The sequence below is a fragment of the Sus scrofa genome, chromosome 13, assembly GCF_054392235.1.
Source record: "Sus scrofa isolate SSC_HxYL_T2T_F1_AM1 chromosome 13, Sscrofa_HxYL_maternal_Yorkshire_Landrace_v2.0, whole genome shotgun sequence".
Classification (NCBI taxonomy): domain Eukaryota; kingdom Metazoa; phylum Chordata; class Mammalia; order Artiodactyla; family Suidae; genus Sus; species Sus scrofa.
This window is the reverse complement of record NC_139395.1, coordinates 189,209,646-189,229,206: the sequence shown is the minus strand read 5'-3', so window position 1 is coordinate 189,229,206 and position 19,561 is coordinate 189,209,646. Positions and strand designations below refer to the sequence as shown.

Below are 19,561 nucleotides of genomic sequence, written 5' to 3'. Positions count from 1 at the left end.
CTGCAAAATTCCACTTACACAGCTAACATTATATCAATCATATTTTCTTCTTGCCTGCATAATGCAAGTGTGAATACTTTAAATTAGAACTTTTAGAAGTTTAAGAAGCACCTTATTAAAAAGCACAAGAATCAACACACTGAGAGAATTTAACACCTCAATTATAATATCTGTAACTAATGATCACAACTAAGAAATAAAGCAAAGAAACAGTACATAAAACAACATAATACACAGTATTCACAGAAAAAAAAAATTACAAAAATTCTAACCTGGATCCATTTATCTGGAATTGCCATGGCTAATCGATAGTCAAAGCCACTCCCTCCCTGGGAAATAGGAGAACACAGAGTTGGCATTCCTGATACATCCTAAAATAAAGAGCATAAGCATTATCAGTTCATACTGCTCACATTTTTACTAAATATTATCCTGACAGTAAAAATCCAGGCCAACAAATGCAAACAATAAATAGGGGCATCTGTTTTTAGAATGTTTCGGTAACATAATTGTCAAATTAGATAAAATTGTGATAGCATATCTCACTTCTCAATAAGATTTTGGATAATGCTTTGCATTGCAGGAAGACTCTGATCTCATGACACTATTTTCTTTTCGCTTTTTCCTTAGTATCACATAAAGAATACAAAATAGTGAAAGCATTATTGCTGAAACATCATTTCTTACACTTATTTTTGAGCTACTGTAGGACTATTTTTTATTAGGTATTGCCTTCATCAAACTTAACAATATATGTGCGATGTAACTATTATCCTTGCCCTCTCCATATACAGCACTGACATAGAGTGTATTTTGTGAGCGCTTAGCTTCAGATGAAATGGGAAGTAGAGTTAGCACACTGAGAGTGAAGCAATAAGATGGCTTTCACTATAGTCAGTTACACTTGGAAAGGGTCTCTGAGGTTATCTAGTGGATGCTCTTCATTTAAAAGATACAGCAACCAAGGCTTATTGAGGTGAAGGGATCACTAAAGACATGTTTCTCAATGGTAGAGCGAGGACTCAGATGTTCGGCCTTTTGACAGTATCTTCCTACAATCATGCCACCACCAGATTATTGGTAATCAAATAAACCATCAAACAGATAAATAAAAAAAATGTATAAGGGCCCAATGTAACAAAATACATTATTGTAACAATTGTAAAATATGAGTCAAGTAGTAGCAAGTCTAACCAGCAATTCTAACTCCACACTATCTTTCAAAGAAATTATTTTCTCTTGCTCCATTTCCACAGGCACGATCTTATTTAATCTACAGTTCTACTTGCTTAGATCATTATGTTTCCAAATGAAATTCTCCATCTCATTTCTTGTCACACTAATTGCTGTTGATAAGTCTGCTCCTATCACTGCCTGTCAATACCTTTCAATAGCCAAAAACATAAAACTCAAATTCAGCTTAAGATGCAATTCGACAATTATAATTTAAGCATCAACAATATAGTTTACTATTTGACTATCTGCTTCCTTACTCGTGGTTAGAATTTGAGATCCATGGGGCAGGACTTCTGTGTTGTTGTGGTGGTGGGTTACTGACATATGCCAAGAATCTAGGACAGTAGATGAGTACCTGGCACAAAGCAGTAACTCAACAGATGTTTGCTGAGTGAAGGAATGAAGGTGCTGTCAAAGGTTTAAAGATAAATAAGACACAATACTTGAGCTGCAAGATTCATAAACTGGGGCCTAAATAAACACACACATACACTTATCGTGAAATGACAATGAACGTGATGTGGCTGTGTTGTCATAATTGTTAGCTGAAGTACACAGAAAGTGCTATGAAAAGATTTATATCTTTCCATCATTATTTCTACTATTTCATTTCAAATATTAAATTTATCAGCCACTTTGAAATATTTACTCTTCCCTGTGATTGTCAAAGCTTCTCCATGTGTGTCATTGACCAAATTCTCCTTGGATTATTATCTTTACTTCCTATAGCGACTATCACATTCTCTGAGCTCTCTGAGAGTTCACTGCTTCTTTCTCCACAGCACCATCCCCAAACTCTTCCCATAGAAGAGCTGAACAAAAAGAAATATATGACCTCTCTGGGCCTCCAAACTAATTTATTGTTTTCTAATGGAAGAGGGATACAGTTAAGTATAGTACATGGTAGAATACATCCATAAGAAAATATATGTTAATAATGTTTCATTTCTACATACATCTTTATAGTTTATAAAAACAAAAAAAAGATGAATTAAAAACAGTTAAAAGGGATGAATGGTTAACAGAGAAGGAACCATTTTAAAAGACATTGTATTTATCAAAATATGTCACATTTTCACAAATATGATAGGTATTCAGTTCCATTCCTTATAAACATTGGCTGAATATGTATTAAATACAGACACCTGTGTTTGAAACTGTAATTACAGACACAATGTCTTCCTTTCCAGAAGAGTTTTCTTAAGACCCAGTTTTCATAAAACTGGTGACAAGATGGCATTAAAGATCAACATAATTTTTCTCAAGAAAACATTAGGGTATCTATATCTGGTCTACAGGTAATTTTAGAAAATAGCTTGATGGAAAATAGAATCTGCTAAGAAAAATATTTAGACACCAATTGGTTTTAACTCCTAAATCTGAATCCTAGAAGGCTGCCCCATTAATGCATGAGATATCTGTAGCTCCATTTTGAAAGTGAAGAGTTAATGACTATTATTTTAACATTTTAAAGGAAAAAAATAAGTAAATGGAATGGTCATTAAAATGATGTTGACATTTACCAACATAGCATATTAAAGTGATCACATATGTTTCAAATAAAACTATATCTATAGATCACTTATGACTATTCCAGCAGGGGGGAGCTTTAGTCAAAAAATATTTTAAATTAATATAGCAAATATAATCATGTGGTATGGTAGATACATTCAAGGAAAAAAGGCTTCAATTTTAATAACTGTCATAAATGAATTCAAATTTCTACTACAGGACTTTATATGACATTGCATTACTTATTTGTTACACTACTTTCTTAAAAAAAAGTTCATGAGGATCAATTCCACATTTTGAAGAGACTCCCACTAGACAGAAAAGTGATGTATTGAAATTGAAGTAGTTTTCAATTTAAGTAGAATAAATTGAAGACACATCTTATTTTAAAAAAATCTAAAACCAAGTACTATAAAGTAGGCTAAAGTCTCAAAGTTTCATTGGTAGAAACGCTGATAATCAGACAAGAGCTCCCTAGATGATGAAACTACTTTACTTGAAATGAACGGAAAGATCAATGTAACAATTTTAAGTTTCATGTATTAAATAATTGCTTCTTTTTCTTCAGTACCATTTTTGATCTGTGCTGTCATTAATTGTTTGCAGTAATTTGTCATAATGTAATGTCTCTGCTTCAAATTGACATAAATATAACTGACAAACTAATTAACTTTTTTGATGTGGGACAGATAAAATTATATAAAAGATAAAAGTTTAAAATATACTCTGATTGATATTAAAAAATATTCAGCACATAAAGTTTAGTGTAAATATTAGAAAGCCTTATAAATTATGACCAAGTGAAGGCATAGAAATTTTGAAACAATACAGAGTATCAAAATGGTATTTTAATCGAGTTTTTTTTCATTATAAATGAAAATTTACTCTAGGAATTTAGGATCCATTGCTCTATCCCTAGAAGATATTTAGAAAGTGAAAGGCCTAAATAGAGTAACTGTTCTCAATCCAAAGATAAACTAGCAAATCATATCACTCAGTTTGAGATTCAGAGTTTGAGAAATGATGCTTGAGGAAAAAGGCTATACAAATAATATATATTACAGGAAGGAGACTGTCACTGCCACATTTCATTCCAGTGAACTAAATGCCAATGATGTGAAAACATACCTTAACTCTGACTCTTTGTAGTCTTAATATTTTTATATGCCAACCACTATGCTTTGTATAGAACAGTTTAACACACTAAATTCAATTTTAATAATAATTCCTAGTTAGAGGACTCACAAAACCAGAGGGATTTTAGTACTAAATCTAAATTAGCATAAGCATTTAACAAACTTCCTAATTTATCACATTTATCACCAAGAGGGGAATTGTCAATTATGCATATACCAAATTATATCATTACAGTGCAGCTTTGGGACAGTTAATCATGAACCTTCAATAATCATGAATAACTAGTGAACATTTGGCAATCCGAGAGCAATAACATAAACAAGAAAGGTAATCGCATCAAAACAAGAGAGATTTCAGAGAAGCTCGAAGGCAGTGATCCATGCCATCTCTAATGATTAAACCAGAAAAGAAAAAAAAAAAAATAGACAGGCACATATTAATATTCAATTCTTTTCTGTGCTAAAGGTCTTATGGCCATAGGACCTGTCTACTGATTAGATTATTTTACTTTCTAACCACTGGCATTTTCTTTTTTTTAACAATGGAATAATGACAAGTAATTAGTGTACACTATCTCCTAATAGGAAAACAGTGAATCCTAAATAACGTGCCACCCCATACAAGGTAGTTGCACTGTAGTCAGGGTGTGATTTCACTTATGCAATTATTGACAACACGGAGGGTGTTCAAATATTGTATGCAGACAAATTGTTCTATCTAAATTAAAAGGAGTCAGAGAGTAGAGATCATTATGGCTTTACCTCAGCTATTGTTATAGAATCTGGATACAGCGTGTGAATCAAATGATTTGCCAACATGAGATAAGTCAAAGCTTCCTCATCTACATGTAATCCAAAATACTCATGATAATCACCTGAAAAGGATTGACCTGGAGAACAGAAAATAAATATGGATGCATTATGTTAGCATGCAAGTCTTAACTCTGCACAACTGGCAACCCCACCAATTAGTTGGTTGATATGTTCTAGTCATAGCAAAGTGTAATGAGCCCCCATACCACATAATGTTATCAGCAACTACATGATTTAACTTAGAAAAGGACTCCATAACTACACTCAAAGTTCAGACATCCCACAATTCTATTTTTGTCTTACAAAAGCAAACAGAAACACTTGGATTTAAAACTTTAATTTGAGGAGTTCCTGTTGTGCAGCGGAAACGAATCTGACTAGGAACCATAAGGTTGCAGGTCCGATTACTGGCCTCACTCAGTTTGTTAAGGGTCCCGCATTGCCATGAGCTGTGGTGTAGGTGGCAAAAGCAGCTCAGATCCTGCGTTGTTGTGGCTGTGGTGTAAGCAGGCAGCTGTAGGTCCGATTCAACCCCTAGCCTGGGACCCTCCATATGCCGTGGCTGCGGTCCTAAAAATTAATAGATAGATAAATAAAACTTTAATTTGAACTGAATTTTACAGCAGAAAAATTAAGTAAAATGAAATCAAAGAGATTTATAAATTTTAACTCTTAGATATATTTTTAACACATTAGATGTTAATATTAGCTAGCTCCTATTTGATCCCTCTGAAGAAAAGCAAATATAAAAATCATGTTTATATTTTTTAAATATGGCCCCAATTTATGCAGTATGAATGTCCTATGATGACAAGACAGTTTAATATCTCTCAACATCTTTCTACCTCATCTTCCCCCACCTCCTGACTTATTTCCCTTATTGATTTTTATTCCTTCAATTCTTTACTCTTATTTTTAATTAAACCTAGTTAGTGCTCAATGCCTGCCTCCCCCTCCATTTCCTATATCTAAGTTCTTTATTTTGATTCCTTTTTTTTTCTCAGCTTGTTGGGTTCCGTCACTGAAAGATATTTTCAAGTATAATTATGGGAGTTTTATTCCTCAAGTTCTTTCAAATTCATCCCTCGATGGCAATCCAAATATCAAATTCTCAAGTTACACTTTGTTTTTTAACAATTTTGTAGATGTTTCTGTGGCAACAGAACAGTATGAGCCCAGCCATTTTTTTTTCATCCAAGTAGATAAATTGCTATTTCTTATTAGGAGTTATCTGATGAATTTCTCTTTATCACTGAATTTTCTAAATTAAACACCATGGCTTAATGTTAATTGTTATCTCATTTTTTTCTGATACATTATGTATTCTTTTGCTGTTCAGTTTCAATGTTTTCTTCCTCATCTCAAAGTGGAAAAATATGTTAAGTAACTCAGAATGTTTTTCTTTACCATTTCTTGGACTTTCTACCCATAAAAAGCATATCCTGTATTTATGGACTTCAGTTCATTTCCCCAACTCCTCAACTCCTTGGAAAATGCTGAGCCTTCAGCAGAAGGAGGTCCTACAGGGGCATATGAGATGTTTTGATCTAGGAGAAGATCTTTCCTTAATTTTGTCATGCTTGCCTTTTACATACCCTAATTCAGCTTCTCTACAAAGCAGAATAGATCAGTGAAACCTGTCATGTTTTATAGATCAAACTTCTTCTCTAGGACCATTTCATGGGGGCGGCACCATGATTAAGAGCAATAACAGCACACTTTGAATATAGCATCTTTCCTTGGCAGCATTTTTTAAGATTTACAGTCTGAACTCCCTTTTTTTGGATTGGTTGTTACCAGCAAATATTTGGTCATTAAAAAAAAAAAATTGTTCTCCATGTTATCTATTATTGAAGGATTAGGAGTCTGTGATCCAACTTTTTTGTACAACTTTTAAACTCAAGTTCTCTAATCCATATTTTTATTCACAAATTAATTTCAATTTAACAGCATATATATTCAAAAAACCATATTTTCTTCAATGTTTAATATGCAAACCCATACATTCACAAATGTTCTCATTTATTATTTTTGTTATTTATTTTTCATTACAATTGCTGCCATGTTCACATCCTGAGGGTGCTACATGAAATGGTATCCTTAAAATATTTTAAGAAGAATGCTACATGTTAAAGATAGCATATTGTTAAGTAGATATATTTCAAAGAAAATAATTATTTTTAATTCACTTGTAAAATATATTTGTACTTGGAGTTCCCTTCATGGCTCAGCGGAAATGAACTCCACTCGTATCCATGAGGACACAGGTTCGATCCCTGGCCTTGCTCAATGGGTTAAGGATCCAGCATTGCCATGAGCTGTGGTATAGGTTACAGATGTGGTTCAGATCCCACACTGCTGTGGCTGTGGCTTAGGCTGGCAGCTATAGCTCCAATTCAACTCCTAGCTTGAAACCTCCATATGCTTTGGCTACAGCCCTAAAAAGACCAAAAAAAAAAAAAAAAAAAAAATTGTATCCAATTTCTTGCCAAAAAGGGATCAGAAGTGATTAGAAAAAAGTTATACACAATGGAACTAATACAAAGCAAGCCAACAATAATGGTTATTGCAACGACGTAACTGAACCCCAAGCCTGGTTGTAATCTCCAAGTAAAAAATAAAACTATTAGTTAAATGTGTAATGTATCAGGTTACCTACCTATTCCATGATGATAATAGAGCATGGATGTAACACCATCAAAACGGAATCCATCAAAGCCATATTCTTCTAACCACCACCTTATGTTTGATAGAAGAAATCTTAAAACTTCCCAGCTAAAATATTAGAGGAATATATTTTTAAGCACAATGTATATATAGTGTTTTCTCTAATTATTATATAACCTTTGCTAAGAGTAGTAATTAAAACCAAAATCTCTATCTCAGGAATCATGATGTTCAAAGAAATATATGAACTCCAGAAAGCTACTAACATTTACTTTATTTGTTTGATGAAGTTCATTCTAAAATAAAAATCTGTCAAATTTCTTTAGCTGCAAAATCACTCCATATCTGAGAAAAACTAGGAAAAAAAAAATGTGTCAGTCTGATCCAAAGTGCAGGGACTCTGTTTTTGTTCAAGGCTCTGTCTTTAGCAAATACACAGTGATTACTACATAGTAAGTCATTACCAGAAAAAAAAAAAAGAGTCTGTTATTTAACTCTGAGTTTTCACCAAGATTTTTCATGTAATATAACCACAGTTACATAGTTTTTCCTTTTAGAAAATATAATTTCATTATCAGTAGACAACTGACCTCAGCCTTCAGTGTTTATCTGTGTAAAATATTTACTCTATAATTTCAAACAGATATACTTCAGAATAAAAAGGAAAAAGAAAAGAGAAAAAAAAGGCTTTTTAAATCAACCATGTGATAAGCAAAACTACATTTACTAGACTTGTTGTGTGAGGGTAAAAGAGAGCTAATTACTAGGAAACATATGTTTAACAAAGTAAAAAAGTTCTACCAGTGAAAGAGTCCTATATCCATAAAAACAGAAAGAAAACAAAGAACTGTTATAACTCAATTAAAAACACCACATGAAACAAGTCCATTTCGGACAACTGAAAAGAAGGCATCATCAATTAGTATTTTCTTTAGTCATACAGTTATGGTTGAGTTCTCTACCTCATTATATCTGTGGTTTTAAGACTTTAATACCTCATCAAGTTTAATGAAAAAGCAGTAATAGTGTACACAATTTCTTAAACCATTTGAAATTTTTTTTAACTTTCCTTACATTAAAGAATAAGCAGACATAAGTGGAGATTAAGTCATCACAATCAACTATAGAATTGTAAATCTAAACTTCGGGGAAAGATGAGTGTTGCTGGTAATTAACTTCAAATAAGTTATTTTGATTTTTGAAAACTTACTGAAAGTTAAAAAAAAAAAAGTTAGTAAAAGAAAACAGAAATTCAAGGAATCCAGTAGACAGGAAAGGGAGCCAGGAGGTTCTAGATTGTTAGGTCCAAGCCATGATGAAATTGTGAAGTTTGCTAATGTTTCTATTAATACATTTTTATTTAGGATTTAAAGAAAAAAATCTATTTAATAAAAATAAATGAATAGATCAAAACTACTCCATTTTGTGTAGGGATTTTTAATATATATACTTTTTAAAAGTATTTTAAAGTTAAACTTCATTTTTAGAGCAGTTTTGGGTTTACTACAAAATTGAAAGGAAGTATTTTTTACTTCTTTTAACAAGGTTGCTATATGAGTATTTCAGAAAGAATATATGAATACATTTGAATCAATAACCCTTTCTAAACAATATTTTGAAAAGGACAAAATTTTCTAATCTGTTCATTTGATTGGTCATGTATATTTTACTTCTGAAAGGTAAACTGAAAGTTATTTTAACCAAAAATACCACAGAGTAGGAATAAAACCTGTTTAAATACTAAATATCTTGGTTGGTGAAAAAGGTATGAATATGTAAACTAGTGACCACAAACTGTCCATGGGTCTGAGCTGATATGCACTGTTTTGTTTACCTTGCAAAGGGCAGATGACCCTTTAACAAACATGGGTTCAAACTGCCCAGGTTGACTAATATTTTTTAAAATACTAAATTATCCCTACATATTCTTGGATGTTGCATCCTTGGATACAGAGGGCCACCATATTCATAGGACTACGTCATTTTATATAAGGGACTTGGGCATCTGCAGATTTTGGTATATGGTGAAGCTCCTGGAACCAATCCCCTGAAGATTTGAGGGACAACTGTACTTGAAATTCTCCAGTTTGAATTTCTAAAGATGGAACATGTACTTTCTGGCCCCTCCCAGTCCCTGACACTCATCATTCTTATATCAACCCCTCTGACTCATTTACATTACCAGCCTGGGCTGGTGGACATTTGCTGTCAATTTCTAACATAAATGTCACGGACTACACGTTTTCCCAGGTAGATACATTCAAATGTGAAAACTGCATCTTAATATCTACAAAAATAAAAGAAGAAAAAAGGCAATGATATTGCTATTCAATGAAAAGCAGAAAAGGAGGTGATGTGAATTTAATAATTAAAAAGAAAAGCACTGGGAGTTCCCTTCATGGCTCAGTGGTTAATGAACCCGACTAGGGTCCATTAGGATGTGGGTTCGATCCCTGGCCTCACTCAGTGGGTTAAGGATCTGGCATTGTTGTGAGGTGTGGTGTAGGTTGCAGACATGGCTCGGATCCCACATTGCTGTGGCTGTGGTGTAGGCCAACAGCTGTAGCATGGATTTGTCCCCTGGCCAGGGAACTTCCATATGCCATCGGTGCAGCCCTAAAAAGCAAAAAAAAAAAAAAAAAAAAAAAAAAAAAAAAAAAAAAAAAAAGAAAGAAAGTATTTCCCAATGTCACATTGTTGATTAAGGGCAGAGTTACTAAACGTCCCACTGATTGCTGTTACCATGGTATTTGATCTATCCTCTTCCTGACCAAAAGGAGTTTTACAACTGCACTTAACATTCTAGGCTGTAACTATACGAGTATACAGATTCTTGGTATGAATAAACAGAAAAAGAATTTCCTGTGATAATCAAAAAAGAAACAATAATGAAAATGGAGCATCTAAATAAAAAGTTCAAAGGGGTAAAAAAAAAAAAATACTAAGTTCTACTCTTTGTTTTTTTTTTTTTTTGCTTTTTAGGGCCTCAGCTGTGGCATATGGAGGTTCCCAGGCTAGGAGTCTAATCAAAGCTACAGCTGCCAGCCTACGCTAAAGCCACAGCAATGCCAGATCCGAGCTGCATCTGTGACCTACACCACAGCTCACGGCAACGCAGGATCCTTAACCCACTGAACAAGGCCAGGGAATGAACCTGTAACCTCATGGTTCCTAGTTGGATTTGTTTTGCTGTGCCATGACAGGAACTCCCTAACTTCTATTCTTTGCACTTCTAAAATACTCTGAGGAGTTCCTGTCGTGGCGCAGTGGTTAACGAATCTGACTAGGAACCACGAGGTTGCGGGTTTGGTCCCTGCCCTTGCTCAGTGGGTTAACGATCCAGCGTTGCTGTAAGCTGTGGTGTAGGTTGCAGACGTGGCTCGGATCCCGCGTTGCTGTGGCTCTGGCGTAGGCCGGTGGCTGCAGCTCCAATTCATCCCCTAGCCTGGGAACCTCCACATGCTACGGGAGCGGCCCAAGAAATAGCAAAAAAAAATTAATAATAAATAAAAAAAAATAATAAATAAAATAAAATAAAGTACTCTGAACCTGGAGTTCCCGTGTGGTGCAGCAGACATGAATCTGACTAGGAATCACGAGGTTGTGGGTTCAATCCATGGCCTTGCTCAGTGGGCTAAAGATCCAGCATTGCCGTGAGCTGTGTTCTCACTGTGGCGTAGGCTGGCAGCTGTAGCTCTGATTGGATCCCTAGCCGGGTAACCTCCATATGCATCAGGTGTGGCCCTAAAAATAAAAAATAAAAAAATGCTCTGAACCTGACACAATGTATAAACAACATCAAAATCCTAAAAAAAAAATACAAGATTAAACTGATAGAAATAAATCAAATTTTACTGCTTTAAAAATAATTTATTTTATGAATATATAAATCATTAATAAAACATAAAATAGATGTGTTGTCTATAGTGACAAAAAAGAAAAGAGATATAGTTGAATAATAGGATTTGAACTGCATGGGTCCACTAAAATGTGGATTTTTTTTGATAAATATAATATCTGTATTTTGATTTTACAGATCTTTAACAAAGTGTGTGGGAGAGTTTGTGTTCACAATATGTGTAATCAAAAGAACTATGAATCTCCTGACTCAAATCCAAACTGTTTCCGCTTGGTGGCCCTGAGTGAGTCATTTATCAATTCCTTTGTTTTTGAAGGATAGAGTATCATGTTGATTTTAACGGTGCACGAGTAGGTGTGCCTAAACCCCAAGTTGTTAAAAAATAAATTGTACACAGATTTTACAGGAGAGTAAATTATCCATACAGTGAAAATAGTAATGAAACAAAAGTTAGAGCATCTTGTCTTTTTTTTTTTTTTTTTAACAAAATCTCGGGAAATATATTCAGGAAAAAAAAATCAGATCTAAAATTTTAAAGTTAGTAGCAGTAAATGGAAAGCAACAGTTAAAAGCATTAATTCCCTGGTTATACATATTTTCTAAAACTAGATAATTAAATGTGTTAGGTTAAAAAATAAAAAAACAAAAAACCCTGATCCTTATAAGGGTAACATTTTATAAATAATTAACCTTTGTTGTTCAAGAAAAAAAATAAACTGCCAGTGCAGGAAACAGGGGGAAAGACAGACTCATAATTATATTTCCAATATTTCTGTAGTCCAAATTTTGTTTTTCTTATCATCTTGGCATGATCGATCCAGACAGACTAATTCACCCTGTAAACTCAGTGTCCTGATGAAACTCATTTTAAAACATAGATTGCTTGCACTCAAGTTACAAATCGGGACTTTTGAAACCCAACAAGACAGAGAACCAGAAAGACAGAGATCTGAGTCACTAAATAACCAGATCATATACGCGAGTACATGCAGGGACATAGAGGACATTCAGGGACATAGTCTAAGAACTCAAAGTTGAAAAATAGCAACAGGGTTTTATAGTATCACTGGAATAAAGATGTAGCTTACTTTTTTCTTTTTCTTATACTATGTAAACATCCAACTTGATGTTGACAATGTATTTAACTATCAAATAAATAAATTTAGCCTAGGTCACAGAACTTAAATTACAGGAAGAAAGCTGTGCCAAGGGTCCTCCAGACCACCTCCAGGTTCAGCGATTCAGTAGGAAGACTTATAGAATTTAGATAGAGTCTTGGCTCAGGGCTATGATTTATTGCATGCAGCGAAAGAATGAAAAGCAAAATCAGCAAAGGGAGGAGTGCATGGGGCAGTGTTCAGAAGAGTCTCGGGCGTAGGGTCCCAAGAGTCCCCCTCTCCTGATGGAGTCACACTTAATTCCCGTGGTAACAAACTTACAACACTTGTGAAATGATGTCTACCAGGAAAGCTCATTGGAGACTCAGTTTTCAGCAATTTTATTGGGGGCTGGTGAAATCTTAAATATATCTTAAAAATCTAAATATAAAGGGGCTCCAGGTGAGGTACTCTGTTTTACACCCTACGTTCTGGCAGTCACATGGATGATGAATTTATTAAACATAAATACACGAATGAACTTGTTCAGTGATTCTAAGATTTGCCTTTTAAATAGAACACCAGAACAACCTTAAGGAATATATTCCAGGGAAAATAGAGAGTTCTGAAAAATGTCTATTACTATTTATACTATCATAAATTTCAAATTCAGCACCCATAAATTGCATTTTTCCTTCTTTGAGGGGGCCAAGAAGAGTTATGATGTATTCTAAATTATGACTGAATTACAAATATTACTCAACGTGCTCTGTAGTAATAAATGAACTGAATCATTTCAAATGAATGGTTTGCCTTGAGTCAAAGTAGGAAAATGTCTGGCAAAGGGTACAATAAAAAAGGCAATTTACTTTTTCTACTTCAAAATGTCATCAGACAGCCCATAACACAGTTGATATACCCAACTGATTAGAGTTCCATAAAAATATAAAACAGAATTTAAGAGCAGTTTTACTTTGGTATGTTAACAGCAGACAAGGTGGGGCTTTGATTTTAAGATTATTCCATTGACAAAGCTCTTAAAGTCTATCCTTAGAAACCACAAAGCAGCCCAGTATCCAAACAAGTAGAGGAGTTAGATGCTAACTTTTAGGAGGTGATGCTAACAAATATATATACTTAGTGGCCAGCTTGAATGCTTGAGAAGTAACCTATATTAGTTACTAGCTTTCTACCTTAAACTAATTAATACATAAATTAGAAACAAATACTATGTCATCTATATTGACTAAGATCAACTGTATAGCTTACTCATATACTTTATGAAAAATATAAACAAAATCCCTAAAATTCAGAAAAGGATAAGGAAATACAGCTGACTTTTCTGTGAACCATAGCTAAAAATGTTTAAATCACAGGTGTCTAATATAGAAACTGAATACATCAATGGGTAATATATACATTTAAGGATTTCTGGCAATCAAAATAATCAGAACTCTAACTGGTTTGGATGTCTAAAATACTCAACCTGTAATCAAGTAATGAGGATTTATTAAGGAAATTCCATCATATACAGATAATTCCAATATTAAGTTTTTTTAAAGAAATATCCCTAAAATCAAAAACTGTTGATTGTCTCACATTTTGCCAATGAACTTTATAATGAAATAAACTACAGGCAAATTTTCTTGGTAAGCAAGTATAATCAGATGTAACAACCTTTATTAGATGAAGTAGTACTTTGTAATTCAAAACCATCTGCCTAATGTACTTATTTGTGATGCTGAATAACGTCTGGGATTTTTCAAAATCAGCAACTTAGTCTACTGGGTGATATTAACACTACTAATATAGTATACTAATAAATAGGAGACATTATTAAACAGTGGCTAAATATCAAAAATATAAAGAAAAATGATTTATTCTTTTAAGCCATTCCATAGTCTTTGAAGCTAAATGGTCATTAAAAAATACATCATAAAACCCATTAAGCAAAAATTACATGTTTTGATCGAGGTATTTCAACTGAGGCAGCAGATTGACCTCAAACAAAGAACATACTTTTTTTTTTAATAGAAAAGGTATGGCATTTCAAATAACAGCATAAAGTCCTAAATCACAATGAAAATAACATTTTTCAAAAGGAAGATACTCTAAAATGTTAGCATTGAAAAGCAAGTAATATCTTACCACCTACTCTATCTTTAAAAATTCTTTAAAAAAAAACTCATGTAAACTTAATTTTAATTAAATTAGCTAATAAAAGGAAAAGGTTTAATTTTTGCTTTTTAACTAAATAGAAACTATACTTTGTCAGTCAACTGGAATTGATTGAGAAAAAAATTTTAAAGAACAAAAAGCGATAATTCATATCTAATACAACATAGTATCATCTATAATAAAAAGTACCTGGGTTTTTAGACACTGAGAATTATATTGAGGCTATTATATATATATTAATTTCAAATAAAATTAGATAGCAAGAAGCACATAATTCCAATGAGATAAATTATGAATTTAGCTACTAAAAATCTATGATAATATAAATTTCAGAACATAGGTTTTTATTATAAAATATGATTTTAAAGTTTTCATTTTGATATCACATTATTTTGGGGATTTTAACCTGCATGACTTTATTTTATTTAAATTAACATACTATTTAATCATATGATATCCACTGAGCCCTGGTTATCTATATTCATTATTACAATAAAACATTTTCTTTCCCTTAAGGCCTAAACTGTACTTAGCTTATTAAATATTGAATTAAAAGTACTTCTATTTGTATAATCTATAAGTCCAATCAGGTATTCTCTAGGAAATAAGTAGAAAAGGATAGCATATCTTTATATGCTAAATGCTTCCAATTATACTTTCAATAAAAAAGAAATACTTGACTTGAGAAATTTTCAAGTCCCTTTTTTTCTCTAAATTTATATTCTTAACCAGCTTGGTTACCTGCTCTAATAAGATGAGAAAAAGTCAAACTTCAAGGGGAGTGTGTTTGTATCTGTGCATGTATATGTGGGGGCGGCGGTTTGGGGGCAGAATGGTATGAGGCCAGCAGTGAAAGCAAAAGTGAAAGTTTTCAGTCTGATACAAAATAAAAAAGAAACAAATCTAAAATAACTCATGACCCACCCTGATAATGATTACTCTGACTGACTAAAAACAATGAATTTTACATCATTTATTTTTAAACTGTTTATATATTTCTTCCCTTTTCCACAAAGATTACCAAGTTATTTTTTCAAAGCATTAAAGCTTATAAATTATACTACTGAAGTTTGGACAAAACTTAAAAAACATCTTTTTCAAAGTAGAGGACCCAAAAAGCTGAAGAGTTCAAGGTCCAGAAAACAGAAAGCTAAGCTAAATCATCCCCCATAATGAAACCTAGGTGAGGTATTATGTAAAATTATTAGACATCTCATCTGAACGAGGCATTACTCTTCTCCAAAATAAATCACTATAGGTTAGCTAACTACATATAGATATACAGAAACACATCCATCTTTCTCAAAGTTAAAAATTCTACCTTACCTTAGAATGAAGATAAATTCTGCTCCAGATTAAAACTGACAGTGACTTAAACACGTACAGATACACATTATTATCGGCAAATATTAAATTAGTAATTTTCTTTTAAAAAGTTATTTTAAAGGTAAAAGTTTTTAGATACTATTTATATTATTTCTTCCTCATTTTTTCCTCTCTGAATGCCTTATTTATAATAGACTAAGTGTTATATTTAAGTAAACTATTATAATACTTCTCTTGTGCAAAGATACATTCATGAACTTGATTTACATCATCTTATTAAAATTCATAAATAGATGCTCAACATCACTGAGATGTTAGAGAAATGCAAATCAAAACTACCAGGAGGTACCACCAGTCAGAATGGCCATCAGTAATAAGTCCACAAATAACAAATGCTAGAGAGGGTGTGGAGAAAAGGGAACCCTCCTACACTGTTGGTGGGAATGTAAATACAACCTTAAATCTAGAACTACCACATGACCTAGCAATCCCACTCTTGGGCATATATCAAGATAAAACTTTCCTTGAAAAAGACACATGCACCCCTATGTTCACTGCAGCACTGTTCACAATAGCCAAGACACGGAAACAACCTAATTGTCCATTGGCAGGTGAATGGATTAAGAAAATGTGACATATACACAATGGAATACTACTCAGCCATAAAAAAGAACAAAATAATGCCATTTGCAGCAACATGGATGGAACTAGAGACTCTCATACTAAGTCAGAAAGAGAAAGACAAATATCACATGATATCACTTATATCTGGAATCTAATAAACAGCACAGATGAAACTTTCCACAGAAAAGAAAACCTTGAACATGGAGAACAGACTTGTGGCTGCCAAGGGGGAGGGAGAGGGAGTGGGGCGGACTAGGAATTTGGGGTTAATAAATGCAAACTTTTGCCTTTGGAAGGGATAAGCAATGAGATCCGATGTATAGCACTGGGAACTACATCTAGTCACTTATGATGGAGCATTATAATGTGAGAAATAAGAATGTACATATGTATGTGTGACTGGGTCACCTCTGTACAGCAGAAAATTGGCAGAACACTGTAAACCAGGTATAATGGAAAAAAAAACAAAAATAATTAAAATAAAAAATTATAATTACAGTGTCAAGTTTACCCAACTTCATTCGAAAAATGACTCAAGGAAACCTAAAGATAGATACATCTAAATAGCATCAAAAATAAATGAGAAAAATACAGGTAAAGGAGAAAAAAAAATCTTGCAGATACACAACTATAAAGCATCTGGTAATTAGTTTTCTTTTCCAGTCCAAAATAATTATGATTTTATAGACTATATTGACTATAAGAGGGTTTTCCTTGACTATCACCTTTAAATGATGATTTTTTAATATTAAAGGAAAATAATATTACAGTTTATATAAAGTTATAGATATTTAGAATACTTAGGAAGTTGCAACACAACAATGTACTCTGAGACTAAAAATGGATAAGCACTTGGGGGAAGATATGAACTGGAGAGTACCAGTTGCATAGGGTTAGAGATAAGGCAAAGTGAAATAAAGAGGCACCTAGTTCCTCAGTACAAAGTGTGTGTGTGTGTGTGTGTGTGTGTGTGTGTGTGTGTGTATTTTCTGGGGGTAGAAAACTGTATGGGAAGCTGCTATTAATCATATTTAAATTTCAACTATCACTCCTTCAGTAGTTTTAAAATTTGCACTAACCTTGCTAAAAATATATATAGTTCTTCAATGTACATTTGTACACGTTCCTACAAACAAAGGGAGATAGCATTTTGTGGGATGGCTAGAATAAAATATTATGGAAAATATAGGTGTTGTATAGGATAGAAAAAGAAAGTCAAAATCACTGAGCGTCTACTGCCCATATTACATAGTCTTCTATACCCCATATTACATAGTCTCACTTAATATGGCTGTAATATCAAGTGTGTTTCAGGGATGAGAATCTGAGATTTTTAGAAAATTAAATAAAATGCTCACCCAGCTAATAGGTACAGGTGGAACTCAACCTTTTGAGTCCAAAACCTTAACTCTCAAGTATAATTTCATAGTGCAACATTCAGCATGACCATGTATAAATTAATTTTTGTTTTTGTCAATTCCCTGGTACAAAAATTAAAAAAAAAAACACATACTTATAACTCTAATATGTGGTCATGTCAGTTGTATGAACTTGGGCAAGGGACTTAACTTCTCTAAGCCTCAGTTTTCTCAAGTGTAAAATGGAAAATAAATTCAACACACTCCTAAAAGAGGGTTAGGTTAAATAGGATAATGTGTATAATATGACCAGCAGTATTTGATATGCAGTAAGGGATTGCTTAAGGGAAACTTATTGGAATTCACTTTAAACTTGTTCAGAAAATCTGTCAATTCACTTCTGACAGGCAGAACAGGAATACATTTCTTTCTTCTTTCTACCTATTTATTCTGCTTGGTTAATATGTTTATTATTGCCTTTAATCTGAAAAATCGTCATAGAAAATTGTGGTTTAGTTTTTCAGCTCCCAGAGGTTCATTCCTGGACTCTGAGGAAGCTTCTCTTTTTCTGAGATCCCCCATATATCCTTTGGGCATTTTAGAAGGGTTCTAGCTCTTCTTTGAAACATCTTTCTCAGGCTTCTTGTCACAGACTGGATTCTCGCTCATAGCAGCATGAGCTTTCTTAGACATCTCCACCACCATGTCTAGAGTTACACTGTTGTTTTTGTAGAGGGAATTAATTCTTGTAAGCATCTTCATCTTCTTCAATCAGGTAACACATATAATCTGCCATGTTCTGACCCAGGATGTGCTTCTCATGTACTTCTGCAATGGATTCCTTGCCTTCTGAATCATAAGCAGAGAGTCATTCGGTACTGTGAGGGACAGACAAGCCTCTATCTACAGCTCACTCTTGGGCTCCAAAATTTTATTTTCAGTAGGAGTTCTGGCAAGCCCTGCATCCACAGCAGGTGAAGGCACCAGGTTGACCATCAATGCTTTCCACATCGTGTACACCTCCAGTCACCTCCACTTGGCCTTCATAGGTCTTGGCCATGTTGAACGTAGTGAGAAACCTGCAGGCCAACAATTGGCTAGTACAAGATATCACAGCATAGTATTTTAGGCCAATCTTCACACTCTATTTTGGGAATTCAAGAGCATTAGTTGCACAAACTATCATATCTCTTCTACATGGAACAAGTGATCTGACAAATGGTGTCTCTGTCTGTTACATGAACTATCATCCTGTATTTGGGTGTATCATACTTATTTTTACCCTGGATTATCAAGCATTTCTGAGTGTAGCAATCAACCTGACCCTCTTATCTTCTTTCAAATTTCACTTGGCATTTCTTGGATTAGGCCTTATTCTTAATAACTTAAAAAATAATGTATTGAGGAAATTAAAATCAAATCAAATCAAATCACTGTTTAAGAAAAAACAAAAAAACTCTGTCTTGTAGGAGACCCTTGTGCCCACTGCTAGTCACAGACCTACAGGCCCAGCACCTCTGGGTCAGGGTGGGAGGAGCAGTAAGGGATGGGATGGGGAGGGGGCTGGCCGCAGTCCATGCACAGGCACAGTAAGTAGTCAGAATTTTTCTCTTTAAAGTGACTACCTTTGGGATAATTTTCTTTCTGGTAAGATATATCCTCTGGGAAATGCCCACTTCATGTTAAATCCTCTTTCCCAATTAAGTGTCACTTTTTCCTTGACTCCTGCCCTATTTCTTCTTCAACTGAGATGCT

At 33.6% G+C, this 19,561-nt stretch overlaps 1 protein-coding gene and 1 pseudogene across 7 annotated transcripts in view; both read right to left on the bottom strand.

Moving 5' to 3' along the window:
• The window catches only part of GBE1 (1,4-alpha-glucan branching enzyme 1), a 276,806-nt gene that overhangs the window by 80,604 nt on the left and 176,641 nt on the right, over positions 1 to 19,561 (bottom strand). For 5 of the 6 annotated variants that reach the window (XR_014823702.1, XR_014823703.1, XR_014823704.1 and 2 more), the window contains 3 exons: positions 7,357 to 7,472; positions 4,647 to 4,774; positions 273 to 371 (listed from right to left, as the gene is read on the bottom strand). Coding sequence is in view for 2 of the 6 variants with exons in the window: in XM_021070783.2 (XP_020926442.1) it covers positions 273 to 371; positions 4,647 to 4,774; positions 7,357 to 7,472 (343 nt within the window). In the remaining 4 variants the exon portion in view is untranslated. Of the gene's footprint in view, positions 1 to 272; positions 406 to 4,519; positions 4,775 to 7,356; positions 7,473 to 19,561 lie in introns of all 6 variants that reach the window. The other variant, XR_014823705.1, reaches the window with a different exon arrangement.
• On the bottom strand, positions 15,457 to 19,185 carry LOC102159217 (large ribosomal subunit protein uL18 pseudogene; annotated as a pseudogene). Its single transcript, XR_014823706.1, has one exon. The product of XR_014823706.1 is annotated as a large ribosomal subunit protein uL18 pseudogene (transcript).